At 34.7% G+C, this 13,665-nt stretch overlaps 1 protein-coding gene across 1 annotated transcript; it reads left to right on the plus strand.

Moving 5' to 3' along the window:
- Window positions 1–3,936: 3,936 nt before the first annotated feature.
- Window positions 3,937–8,940, plus strand: LOC111702456 (TBC domain-containing protein kinase-like protein). The gene is made up of 4 exons (XM_023474149.1): window positions 3,937–4,033; window positions 4,342–5,407; window positions 5,670–5,908; window positions 7,001–8,940. The coding sequence occupies exons 1-4, from the start codon at window positions 3,951–3,953 to the stop codon at window positions 8,217–8,219; spliced, it is 2,607 nt and encodes an 868-aa protein (XP_023329917.1). The 5' UTR covers window positions 3,937–3,950; the 3' UTR covers window positions 8,220–8,940.
- The last annotated feature ends 4,725 nt before the right edge of the window (window positions 8,941–13,665 follow it).

Below are 13,665 nucleotides of genomic sequence, written 5' to 3' on the forward strand. Positions count from 1 at the left end.
CAATTTTTCACAGTTTTCAATTTTTAGTTTGTATAAAAAAAATAAAATCATTCATTCTTAATCAAACAAAGGTTGCAAATCGAACATGCACTGTAATATGGTGAGCCAATTGTCTGCAGTACAGTGCAGTACTGTGCCGTACAGTGCAGTACAGTGCAGTACCGTTAATCTCATATTCCTATACTTAATCAGAGTTTAAGCATTTATTTCTATATTCAGGGCTTCTGACGTCTCCTCATATTCTTCCACAGCTGAATATTATCTAAGTTTTCATGAGACAGTTCTTTCATCTCCGTTCCTGACAACCACAGCAGGTCGGATTAAAGAAAATCGGGTCTCGTGGCTAGATATACCTCTCCCTCAGGTAAACTTAATCCTTACTCATCATTTATTATTATACCTTCCTGAGCTTTAAGCAGTAAACCTTAAACATTCCTTACCTTTAAGCAGTAAACCTCAGACCTTCCTGAGCTTTTAGCAGTAAACCTTAAACATTCCTTACCTTTAAGCAGTAAACCTCAGATCTTCTTGATCTTTCAGCAGTAAACCTTAAACATTTCTTACCTTTAAGCAGTAAACCTCAGACCTTCCTGATCTTACAGCAGTAAACCTTAAACATTCCTTACCTTTAAGCAGTAAACCTCAGACCTTCCTGATCTTTCAGCAGTAAACCTTAAACATTCCTTACCTTTAAGCAGTAAACCTCAGATCTTCCTGATCTTTCAGCAGTAAACCTTAAACCTAAAATATAAACATGTAGAAGTGAGCATTCAGCCACTTCTAATTAATTTATTATAGATTAGGTTTCAGGTTGAAGAAATTCTAGATCAGAAATCAGATCGTTGAAATTTATATTAGGTTTTAGGTTGATGAAATTCTAGATTAGGGTTTAGGTTACAGAAATTCTAGATTAGGTTTCAGATTGAAGAAATTCTAGATTAGGGGTTTAGGTTACAGAAATTCTAAATTAGAATTAAGGTTCTGGAAATTCTAGATTAGGATTCAGGTCATTGTAATTTATATTAGGTTTCAGGTAATTTGATTTTTTTATTAGGTTTCAGGTCATTTGAATTTATATTAGGTTTCAGGTCATTTGAATTTTAATTAGTTTTCAGTTTATTAGAATTTTAATTAGGTTTCAGGAAATTTGAATTTAAATTATGAACCATGCAGATTATTAATATTTAGATTAGCTTTCTGCTTGATGAACTTCAAAATTTAGACCAATGTTCTTGATAAAGATTCCGGTTCTAGAAGGTCTAAATCGGGATCCATATTTTAAGTCAATCAAGATTACGGTTCTAGAAATTGTATATTCTCTGTGTTTAGGAGCATGGTGGAGTAACTGCTACTGTAGTAAGAGTATGGATCCGAGATAATGAGAAGTCGGAAACTTTATTCGTCCTGGGTCTTTATTTCTCCGGGTTGGTCTGTCTAGGGGACACAATGATGATGAAAACTGTTCAGCGTCTTCAACCCAACTCTCTAATATTCAAACTTCACGGACATTTCTTCGTAGCTAGTGATTCCTTTATAAACGGTTTGTGTATACCCAAGATAAGATTTCATGAACTCCCATTTAAACATAATTTTATCGGGAAACCTAGTTATTCTAAAACCTCTCTAGCTAAGATGCAAAGGACCCTACGGGCGCTGAAACAGATAAATCTAGGAAATGAACGACTAAAGAGTGAAATATTATGCCGAGGGCTAGACCCGGCATGTTCAGATCTCCCTGTTCCAGTTCAAACAACTTCACTTAGACAACAAATTTTTAGTAAACAATTCAAACAGCCGGCAACAAAGAAAAAAGAAATAATCCTGCAGAAGAAAATTGAGGCTTTAAAACTAAAACTGCATTTGCTGCACCAAGAGAGAGATAGTATAATTGATTCGATCGAGAGGAAGAAGGAGAAGTTTCAAGATGCTATCTCCGAGACTGATAAATCTATTGACGAGATGACAGAGAAGTTTCACAGTCTCAGTAAGGACAAGGAGAAGTTAGCAGACTGGTTGAAAACCTTTGACGAGTTTAGGAGTTATAACTCTCACACCCGATCCGATCTGATCATTCGACGGAAGCAGTTGATATCTCAGCTTGGGGAGATATTTCCGATCAATGATGCCAAAACCTCTCATCCAACTATAGGAACGTTATCTTATGACCATCTTGAAATATATTTATGATGATTATGAATAACTAAATTGAATCGCAATTCGAAAGTGACGCTTTGTCTTGACAACTTTTTACCTCTTATTTCTAGTTCCTACAGATTAATTTATCATCACTACGAAATCCCTTTTCTGAATGGTAAAATTTTGTTGCGAAGCTTTTTGCTTCAACGCAAAATTAAACTATTTTAAGTCCTCTTCAACATTATTAAAGATAACCAAGAGAAGATTATTTTGCACAAATTTTTATGGAATAACGTCAATAACCTTCCACATTCGACAATACTCAATTAACGTTTTTACCAACTTTTTAAGTTAAATATCTTGATCCTCTTTAAAACTAAGATGTTTGCTTATGTTAACGTATCCCTAGCCTACGTGAACCTGCCCGAGACGGATTTACTCAAGGATCGGGATGAGACTGAGGTTGCTGTTGCTCTAGGTTGGACTGCCCATCTCACCTTGATGATATCTAGCCTACTCATGGTTCCTACTAGATACCATATCAACCACTTAGGATCAAGGTGACAGTAAAAGTGTATTCCTAATTAAAACAGTACCATTTACATAGAATTACGCTTTAATATTTGCTTAGACATCGAATCATTTCCATTTATGTAAAAGAAAATGTAGTTACTGGAATTATATCGTGAGAAGGTTAAATTTGTTTGTTAGAATAAAAATATAAATAAAAATAAAATTATATAAATGAATATAATGGTTCTAGGTCCGCGATGGTAGATTATGTTCTGGATAAGATTCCAGACAGAGAAAGAACCTTCTCACTTTTCCCTAAGGTTGGATTAAGTTAATTTTTTAATGTTATTGAAACCTTGATATTTTAAAACTATATTAGATTAAATTCTGATAAAAAAATAAGCTATTCTAAGGTATTAAAGTTGAAAAGAAAACTCTAATTTAAAACAGTTTTGTCAGAATCAAATTAGCATTCTTTATATAATCCTTAGAACGAAATGAGCTGAAAAGATATAAATAAATGAATGCTGTTTTCAGGGTACGGAGAGAACCAGGTTTGAATATGCCGTATATCTCCTGAACAAGAGTATTGCTCAGCTCCGGTGGCACTGTGATGAGACTACGGCTGATCTTAAAGGAACTCTGCGAAACCTGGATGGTCTCCTGGGACTCCTTACAACAAGGGAACCCTTGTCATCTATATCTGTCAGATTAAATCTTCCCCACGCTCCTCCGGTTCTCTCCGGAGTAGCAACTTATCTCTCCAGGGGAACTCCACCAGGAAGATCGAAAATATTCTCCGATGGTGAGAACTTGAAAGATCTGAACCCGTCTCCCGTAGATCAGATTGTAGATTCATTTGTATCTGATTCTAGTGATGGAAGCCTAAAGCTAATATCAGAGACTTCCCCCCAATCAAACAATCCCTGCGCGGATGAAAATAGCAACTCCGACGAGAACGGAGAAGAAGAGTCGGACAAATCTGAAAGCTCCGGCTCCGTAGAGGAGGTTGCAGACTCAGGTTTCAAGACGGATCCAGCTCCGGAGGAGTTTTTTGAAGAACACGTTCCAGAAACGGAGTATGCAACCTGCTCCGGGTCTGAGGATGGTCTGGAGACTAGTGTTGAGATCGGAGTTGCTGCGGATATTTTCTGGGATACAGTAACAAGTAGAGCTCAGGTTTTATCCGTCCCTGCATCGTTCAAGACAAACAAACAGAAATCATTCCGAAAATTCTAGTTTTGTTTTGATAATTTTTGAATATTATAGATCTAAAGTATATAAAGTATGAATATTGAATTATGATTACAGATAGTATGGAGTTGAGGAGTCTTGGTTTGTGTTCAGGGGGACTACTAGGAGTAACCAGTTTTGTTGCATCTAGGTAGGGAACCTTCTTCTCTTCTTGATTTATTTAAATTTTTTCATTGCCAAATCTATTCTCGACCGTTCCCTCTACACATCAATAATGAGGAAGATATCATCGTCTTCTTAAATTCTATAAATTTTCTTCTTGACTTTGCTGCAAAAATCCGTAAATAATTTGTTAGATGAAACCCTCAATTGAAAATTATCATTTTTCCGACAGAAAACAATAATATCAGCATTTGTTTGCTCAGATAAAGGTTTAATGTGTACTGTTGGTAAGCGGAAATTAAGTCGAGCTTACCTTTAGTACTGAATGTTTTTTAGTCATCCTGCTGACAGCTGTGGTCTTAATGGTCTTCCTCTCACACCTAACAGTGTATCCATGCATGGTAACGGACAGATACTAAAGTTAGTGAACCATCCTAACCTAGCCAAATACCTCGATATTGTCCGAGGTAAACGACAGAGGATTGTTCTCGTCTCAGAGTTCTGGAAGAACAATATTCGTCAAGATTCATCCGTTTTCTCTTCTCCAGACTCAACACTTAGAGTGTCAAAACAAATCCTCTCCGGTCTATCGTATCTTAATGAGATGGAGATAATCAACCTGAACCTTACTCCAGAGAACATAATGTTGGACAGCGAGGGAACAGTTAAAGTATTTGGTTACGGGTTGGGACGGATCACAGAGTACGGGAAACTAGTAAAGTTTCCTATTGGAGATCCTAGATTTACCGCCCCGGACGTTCTAAGACGCGGAATGCAGACTGAGACAATGATTGATCTCCAGGCTGAGAGATCTAACCCCTGTGAATACTCGATCAATATCCCTGAAGCTGGTGAACCTCCTGATCTCCCCCAGGTTGATGTTTGGTCCCTAGGAATGATCCTGGTCGGAGAACTTCTTCAGATTCATCAGTTCTGGCCTCAGTCCAAGGTTGGCCAAGTACTCCGGAAGATAATAAGTCTAGGAGAATGTGAGAACGGTTCAGCTGTTCTAGAAAAAATTGCTCGAGAGCATGGTTGTCCAGGACGAATAAGCACACTAGACCCGAGTATTCTCTCGCTCATTCAGAAATGTCTCACTCCTAAATCCTCAGATCGTCCTACTCCAATAGATCTACTTAACTCTAGTCTTTTCTCCGCCTACCCTGGATTAAAACACTTCAGTATCCCGACCTTCCCTGTCATGGAACTGCGAAGCTTGGAACTCTCTCGTCCTGATATCAGTAGGTACGTTGAACCTCTTGATTTCCTGACAGTTGATGAGATCTACTACCTGTGGCAGTTGGCTGGAGGAGATGTGATGGTGGAATTACGGAAGCATGGTCTCATGATTACTTCTCCGCCAGTAATTTCAACGCCTACTCTGGTTACTGGTGAAGGGCAGGTATTGATTTTTCTCCCAAGTTATCTCTTTTTTTTAATTCCATAGTTCAATAAAACGGTTTTTTAGGAAACACGCCCAATTAGAAGTGCTTTTACTTATTATAACGGACAATCTTTATCAAAATCTATATAAAACTAGTATAATATTTTTGATTATATTGAATAATATTTAATTAAAAGAATGATTAAACTTGAAAACTTCATGTCTACATTTCATGAATTAAATTCAAACAAACGTTTTTTCTTTATTTTTGTTATTTGAGGAGTTTGGAGCCCCCCGACAGCGTGCAGCTCTCTACGATAAAACAATAATACCCCTGCCCCTGGACCAGCTGATACAGTGTCTATCAACCCTACATAGATCTGAACTGATTCCAACCCTGCAGGATATCAAGGCAGCTGAACCTAACCAACTACCTCTAGTAATCCGGGAGAGAGATGTCAGGTTTCAGTGCAGAAGAGCTGTGGCATACAGGCGTCTCCTTCAGGGATATCCTTTCAGGTTAGTTTATTATTTTAAGTTTCAATTATCTGTTCTTTTTTTTGTATTTTAATATGACTTTCCATTTCAAAAGGACCATGAAAGGACATGTTAGATTCACATACGGTACTTTTTTAACCTTTATCTGATCAAAAGTTAATTAGATATCTCTGTTATTTTCGAGCTTGAAAAGTGTTGAATTCTGATTAAACTTTGCAGGGATCCATTTAAGTCCATCTGATCAATCCCAAATGTTGATTGATTGATATTAGGGGCAGAAATAAACCATGTTATTGTAAACAATTGGAAGTATAATGTCAAGTTGTAGAAAAATTCCATACTTCAGAATGTTTACTGCAAGGGAGTGTTTATTTTTATGTATATCATAATTTATTTCTTATATTAAATACTAATATTTACATCGTTTAACACCCCAAATGCAGTACACATTTCTGGAGTGTAGTACACGTACACAAAAACTTGTCAAAGTTCACAATGACACATAAAGTGTACTTTCATGCCCCTAAATGTACTTTAAACCCCGATCCCATTTGGGATCAGCAATAGAATTATATGGACCGCTGTATTCTTTGTTGTTCTGGTAGCGTAAATTTACTAGTCAACTATGGATGTCTAGTTTAATATGGTTAGACAAAGCATTTAAGGGTACCGTTGTTAATCTGACATATGTAAATCTATAAATGGCGGATCACCTGAAAATACGTTGTACGTCCCTTTTTTTAAATTGTTTAGAGTGCCATCAATAAATCACAATAGTACTTCTTACATCCATAAGCCAACTGTTATCATCTACATCATTTTAACTTAGGTGTAGATAGGATAGATTTGTGATAAATTGATTTAACGTTTTTAATAAAAACCCATCTGAATTGTTAGAACAGTCCCCCTTTAGTATTTCTTTTTTTGTAACTGTTGAACCTTAATCTCGAGATATTAAATTAAATTCTATTCTTGATTTTAACTGTTTAAAGAGCTTTATGTCTACAGTTCAATGTTATTTTAATATGTTCTGTCATTCATTCAGTCTATTATTCTTTCTAGTCTAGAATATATGGAAAATATTAAAAATGTATATCAAATATTTTGTTGTAGAAAAAGTGTGATTGAAGAGGAGAGCTACCATGATATAGTTCCCCTGTACCGAGCACAAATATGGGCTGGACTCCTTGGACTAAACTACGATACTGCTGCTCTATACAACAGTATAGACAAGGTGACCTGGAACCCAGTTGACCGACAGATAGAGGTCGATATACCCCGCTGTCACCAGTACAATGAACTCCTTGCTTCGGAGGAGGGGCATAGGAAGCTGAAGCGTATACTAAAGGCCTGGGTAGTTGCAAACCCAAATCTTGTTTACTGGCAGGGATTAGATTCATTAGCTGCTCCTTTTCTTCTTCTTAATTTTAACTGTGAAGCAACGGCCTGGGCCTGCTTATCTGCATTTATTCCTAAGTATTTATACAATATGTTCCAGAAAGATAATGCTGCCGTTATTCAAGAATATTTAACAAAATTTTCCCATTTACAAGCTTTCTATGATCCGGTACTGTTCAATCATCTTGACGAGATCGGATTTATCCCTGATCTCTACGCAATACCCTGGGTTCTAACCATGTTCAGTCATGTGTTCCCCCTGCATAAAATATTTCATCTGTGGGATACCCTTTTGCTAGGAAACTCCAGTTATCCACTGTGTGTAGGGATGGCGATCCTTCTCCAACTTCGAACCCAGCTCATGGAATCACAGTTTAACGAGTGTATACTTCTCTTCAGTGAAATGCCCTCTGTAGATATTGACAGTGTAGTCTCCAATAGTAAAGTTATCTTTAAGTCTATACCTCCTAGTATAACATTCCGAGCCCATGATCAGGTTCGGGAGAAGGCTGATGATTATCTTGATCTTCAACCCCTTCCTGTCAGCGTCCTTAGGCAGGAGAAGATTGGAAGAATTAGTGCCAGGGACGTGATTGATCTTCTAGATGTTCGTAAAGAGAAGTACAGTACACCAAAGATTTTTATCCTTGATGTCCGGAGTAGAGAGGAGTTTAAGGTTGGTTCTCTACCCGGAGCTCATAATATTCCGTCCCATCTGTTCCTGGAGACTCAATCTATACCTGGAGATCCTGCCCTGGACCTGGTTAAATCCAAGGGTAGGATTACAGCAGTGCTGGGACGAGACGGAGGAGATGAGATGGTTAAGGTTGCGGAGCTCCTTCTCTCTCATCAGTTCTCCAGGGTAGTGACTGTACACGGTGGAGTAGAAGTATTTAGAAAAGCAGATATCCTTGTACTCCCAAACCTGCCATAAGCTGAAGCAAACAAAGGTCGGAAATTTGTGCATCGCTAATCTTGAATTTTTTTATCTCGATATCTAATGTGGACACTTTTAATTTGAGGATAAATGCTTAGTCCCTTAATTAAAGTTAACCCTGACCATCACGAGATAGAGATATTGAAAAGGAATTAGATTAACTATTCTCACTTCCGAGATTCACACTTCAGATTGTTCAACTCAAGCTTAAACACAAACTAAATTTTATTTTTTTTTTAATCATATTTATTCTTTGAAATAAAGGAATACTGAAGGCGGAGTTGGGGGGGNGGGGGGGGATATATGGAAAATAATTTAGCGACACCCAAAAAGCGGGGAAATACATTGAAAAATTAATATAAAGGATTTAGTAAAGAACTAATACGTTTCTGAAAATTTCAGTATCTTAGATTTAAGTTCAGACATAAATTACAAAGTTTAACGCGGTAATTTCATAAAAAAAAAATTTTAAAATCATTTCTGGTTTTTATTGTTAATTTCCGTCGATATTGGAGAAATAGGCGTTAAGAATTGGGAAAGGAAAACAAAGAAGAAAAACATACAAAAAGTTTTATTTTACCTGTTGTGTATGGTTTTGCCATAGGCTTGTATTGTAGCATTTACCATCTATCTGTGATAATATTCTAATTATTTAATCTACGCTTGTAGTCTTTTATTGTTTGTCATCATAATTATGAATAAAATGATTAAAATTTTATAACGATTAGTGGACTGTGATTTTTAACATAATTAACTATATAACACTGTTATTTTGGTTCGCAGTGTTATAAAGTTTTTGGACAGAAATTTTCTCTTTATCTAGAAGGCGAAAACCTTTGAGATGTAGAGAAAATTTAAGTACAAACACTTTTTTGCACGTCGTGCCAAAATAATAGTATTATAGGTAATTTTATATAACGTTTGTGTACTTGTCTTATTTCAATGACTGGTTCTAGGTCAAATAAGCTTTGAAACAAAGCTGAAGTCAAAATATAAAGTTGATTTCAATTTTATTTTCATTTCAATTGAATAAATATTTTGGAAATATCCTAAATGTTTCTAAATGTTTTTGAAAAAATCCGGGAACCAATCAAAACATAGCATGCGTGCCAAAATGTTCATCTTATTTAACATTATAGATGATTATGATTACTTTATAGAACGTTCATTATAAAATTCACGATGAAGTGAGTTAAGAATGATTAAGTACACTACAGTTTCATAAATTGTTTTGTATGTTGTAACAAAAAACAAAGCCTTAAGTATATGCCTGACTGCCTAGATGCTGCCTTAAAAGTTTAATCTGCTTGATGTTATCTTCTTTATGCAATACAATTGCAGTCAGGCAGTTGGCTTATGCCTTAGGTTTTTTTGCTACAACATGTCTTATGACTGTTTCGGAATATTCACAAAATATGGCCGGGGACCATAACTTTTAAGATTAAAAAAAAATCACCAAAAAAAAAACAATATTAAGATTTTAAAAAATCACAAAAAAAAAACAATAAAGTTTTGATATTACAGTTACATTTGACTAGACCTGAAAATGCACTTGATTTTTTTCAATTTCTTAAAAATGTACTTTCTCAGAAAGGGCTCCTCAGGGATTTCTAATTTTTGGTTTCATATCTTCTATTACCCTACCAAAGATGTTTTAATTAACAGAACTAGAATGCTAAGCATAAAGCCTGAAATTGCTTCAAGCACTAGTATTACTTATTCTCACGTCGCACCATGCTTCAAAATGAAGAAAAACGGCCACAAAGGGAAATTCGAAACATAAAGTTATAAAGAAAAAAAATATTTTTGTTAAAAACAGCATAAAAATGTCGGCAAGTTGGATTGTATCATTTTTCCCTTTTTTAATCACTAAAGAACGAGCCTCTCAACATTTTACCAATATTTCGAACAATTTTGTTCATAATATATTGTTATTGTTTTTACACTTGACATAGTAATAAAATTTTAGATTATTAAAATTTAAAGAATTTTATGTAATGTTTTCAAAAATTGGGAGAAAAAAAATCAATTTATTTTATTCAATTTTTTGGTCATGTTTTTGGGAGGATAATTCACAAGTTATTAAATAGATTTTAAAACTTTAAGTGGTTGCAAAAAAAAGTTCCACTAGAACCCACCTTAAAATCTTCCCTAATATACTCAGTGGGGTCTAAAAAAACATCTGTGATCATTTTTGACTGCCCATATTTTCCCGTTTTTACACACGTCAACTAATTGTATAGGTATTTGGAATGGATTTTCTGACCCCAAAAATATGTATCTGATGTGTCAATTTTGGGTTTCTTGAGCCAGCATGAATCCAGCTTGCTCAACAGAAATTCCATGCATCCCATTTTTAACCCTATGAAGGAATTTTCTGACCCCAAAAACATGTATTTTGATATGTAACATTCAAATTTCAATTTTTGGGGCAGGATGCATCCGGAATGCTTAACAGAAAGCATGCATCTCATGTTTAACTCTAAAATAGGATATATAATCTGTCCCCAAAAGCATATATTTTGATATGTAATATGCCAATTTTCAATGTTTTGAGCCAGTATGCATCCGGCATGCTTAACAGAATACATGCATCTCATTTTTTCGTCTGAAAATGGATTTCTTGACCCAAGAAACCTACAATTAGATATCATTTTTTATCATTATTTAATGTGTAAGTAGTTTTGGCCGATTTTTCCCCATTCTGAGGCATAGTGCCGAGTGCGTCGTCTTAAGTATTCAATAGAACATATTTCTGTTTATTAGGACAATAGTCATTTTGAACTTTAGTTCGATCGATCATTAGTCGTATTGACAAGAAACAGGCAAGTCAAAACAATTCTTGAATCCTGTATTGAGACTGGGGTTTCCTTTTGTCAGGATTCCGCGAAAAAACTAAATTTCCTCAACTTAATTGGAAAAGTTTTATACAGTGCTCTCTGTTGGATCTTTTTTTTTTGTTGATGTAAAAGCTAAATATCTTTTAACGGAGACTAAAATTCGGGGCATGGAGACAGAATGGCAGAGGCGAGGAGAGGTAGCAAGAGGCGTGGAGACGGTCTCGCGGGGCATAGAGGGTATTCTGCGTATCAGGAGGCTCCAGGCTCCCGGATGTCATTTCGTGGGGTTCATGACGAGATGATACCAACTATAGATTTAGTATTTATTAAAGGAAATGTCCATTCCTTGTCCACTTTTTTTCTGGAGACCACAGTAGTATTAAAACTTTGGAGTTAAACAAATTAATCTCTGCTCTCTTTGAATATTAAAAAACGGCATTATATTGGAAATTTGATAATATGGGATTTTATACAATATTTTCAATTTGATATATTTGTAATATGTTTAACATACAGAGTTACCCATAAAGAATGATACAAATCTTTTTATTGTTATAAATATTTATATGCTACTGTAGACTTGTTTTTAAAGTCAAATTTGGGTCCGAGAATCATTTTCAAATCAACATATTTAAAGAATTTTAGGTTGGTATGAAAGACTCAAGTCTCATCTTTTGGGGGTAACCCTGTATATAAATAAAATTGAAAAGTGGAAAAAAGTCTTAGTACAATGTGCAAGAGTCTTGCCAATTTTTTGCTAATCTATAACTACATCTTTCTTCAGATGAAACCAAAAAAAATATGAAAGGCGATTATATAAACACGATGAAGACGACTTTTTTATTTAAGATTTGATTGTTAACAACCTTTTTTCGAACTACAAGCTTACAAGTTATCGAAGAGAAGCTTTTTTAATTGACAGCTTCTCTTGACTTCTATATGTTTACTAGGCTTTCATTTCATTTACTTCTATTTCAATTGTGAACATTTTCTCTTGGTATCCATTGTAAGACAGAAAACAAAAAAAGTTGGCGATTTTTATAAAATAAATTGTGGCTTTTTTTAATTTAATGAAAATCGAATTTTGTTGAAGGCTAATTTTTGAAAATTTGATTATCCATTAACCTTCCTTGGGGTCATTTGAGGTCCCACACAAAATTTGGACCCGATCGGTTTAGCCGTTTTGATGTTTATTGGATACGAACAGACAAGCAAAGTATATTTATGCTGTTTAACAGCTTGTTATAAATAAAATATCGTCGAAAGTCGTCTTCATTGTATTGATGCAATCGCCTAAAACCATCTCTCAACAATTGCATATTAACCCTAAATAAAGATTTCAGAACTTTATGTGCTAATCTTATCCTCTCAAAAACATAATTCTGCTCTAAATTGGATGAACAAAGCCATTTATCCGAAATTGACTGCAATGATTTTGGTTAGAATTTCTTACTGTCTCCACATCTGCAGCCATTCTTTTTTAAAATTTTTTTAATTATGTTGCACCAGAGCTGAGTGAAAAATGTTAATGGTTTTCTAGAGTTTTGATTAGAGGTCCATTTTAAATAAAGAGTCAAAATTATAATGAACTGCAGAATCAATTTTCGTTGATTTCTGATAATTTCTTGTTAGATTTTTATCCCTTTACTTTGTTGCATTTCCTGATAATCAAACTGTATCACTGTATCAAAATAAAAATTAAAAATTTTAAGATCTATCTTGTCCAAGAAAATTCTGCTCTGTCTATGAAATGTTCTCTTTTTAATTTCCTGTCTATAAGAAGTCCCAACATAAAGGAACTGAGTTTTTGCCACAAATTCGATTTCACAATCGCTTTATCTTTGTAACCTGATAGTGTAAGCCTTTGATATTTCAAACTATCATTATTTAATCTAAAATGAGTCATAGTTTGAAATATCTAAGGTCTCCAACATTGAAATGCAAAGATATAAGGATAAGAAGGATAAGAAAATCTGAGTTTGTGACACAAACTCAGTTCCTTTATATTACATGTAAATGCACAAAATTTAAACAACAGGAATATAAGGAGTTGACTGTAACTGTTTTTTCATCCTTTTTCTTATTTTTTACCCAAAAATTAATTTATGTTTCACTAAAATCATTTGTTTTCCTCAATTAAGCGAATATAATCTTTTTAAAAAACTTAGCTAACATAAGGGAGGAAAAATTATTTTTAAAGAGGGGAAAATTATCTTTATGAAAATATACCCCCCTAGTGTTTCTTCCTTGCTAATTTTAATTCTCCTAACTTTAAGCAAAGAAAGACAGTTATCAACATATTTAAAGTAATAATCTCTGTTATTTGTTTGTCCGATCATAACCCATGAACTCCTTGACCGATTTACCTCTAATTTTGACTGGGGAACTCGATAGAACCACAAAAATGTTCTTAGCTTGATTTTAAAGTTCTCAGTTGAATAGGTTAACCCTTATAAAGAAAACTCTGTTTCCAGGGAAAGGTGGGTTCCCTTAAGCTAGTTAATAATATTCTTAAAGAGATGATCAACGTAATTTTAACATTATGTAATTTGAGAATAACAGTTTTGCACTCAATACATTCATATTTAGTGCAAAACTGTTAT

The sequence above is a fragment of the Eurytemora carolleeae genome, unplaced genomic scaffold, assembly GCF_000591075.1.
Source record: "Eurytemora carolleeae unplaced genomic scaffold, Eaff_2.0 scaffold278, whole genome shotgun sequence".
Lineage (NCBI taxonomy): Eukaryota > Metazoa > Arthropoda > Copepoda > Calanoida > Temoridae > Eurytemora > Eurytemora carolleeae.

What these genes read in the sequence shown, in the direction of transcription:
- LOC111702456 (XM_023474149.1), top strand. Translation starts at nt 3,951, where the DNA reads ATGATTACAGATAGTATGGAGTTGAGGAGTCTTGGTTTGTGTTCAGGG. An exon ending in ACCAGTTTTGTTGCATCTAG is followed by an intron (nt 4,034 to 4,341) that starts GTAGGGAACCTT and finishes AATGTTTTTTAG; the next exon opens with TCATCCTGCTGACAGCTGTG. An exon ending in CTTCAGGGATATCCTTTCAG is followed by an intron (nt 5,909 to 7,000) that starts GTTAGTTTATTA and finishes ATTTTGTTGTAG; the next exon opens with AAAAAGTGTGATTGAAGAGG.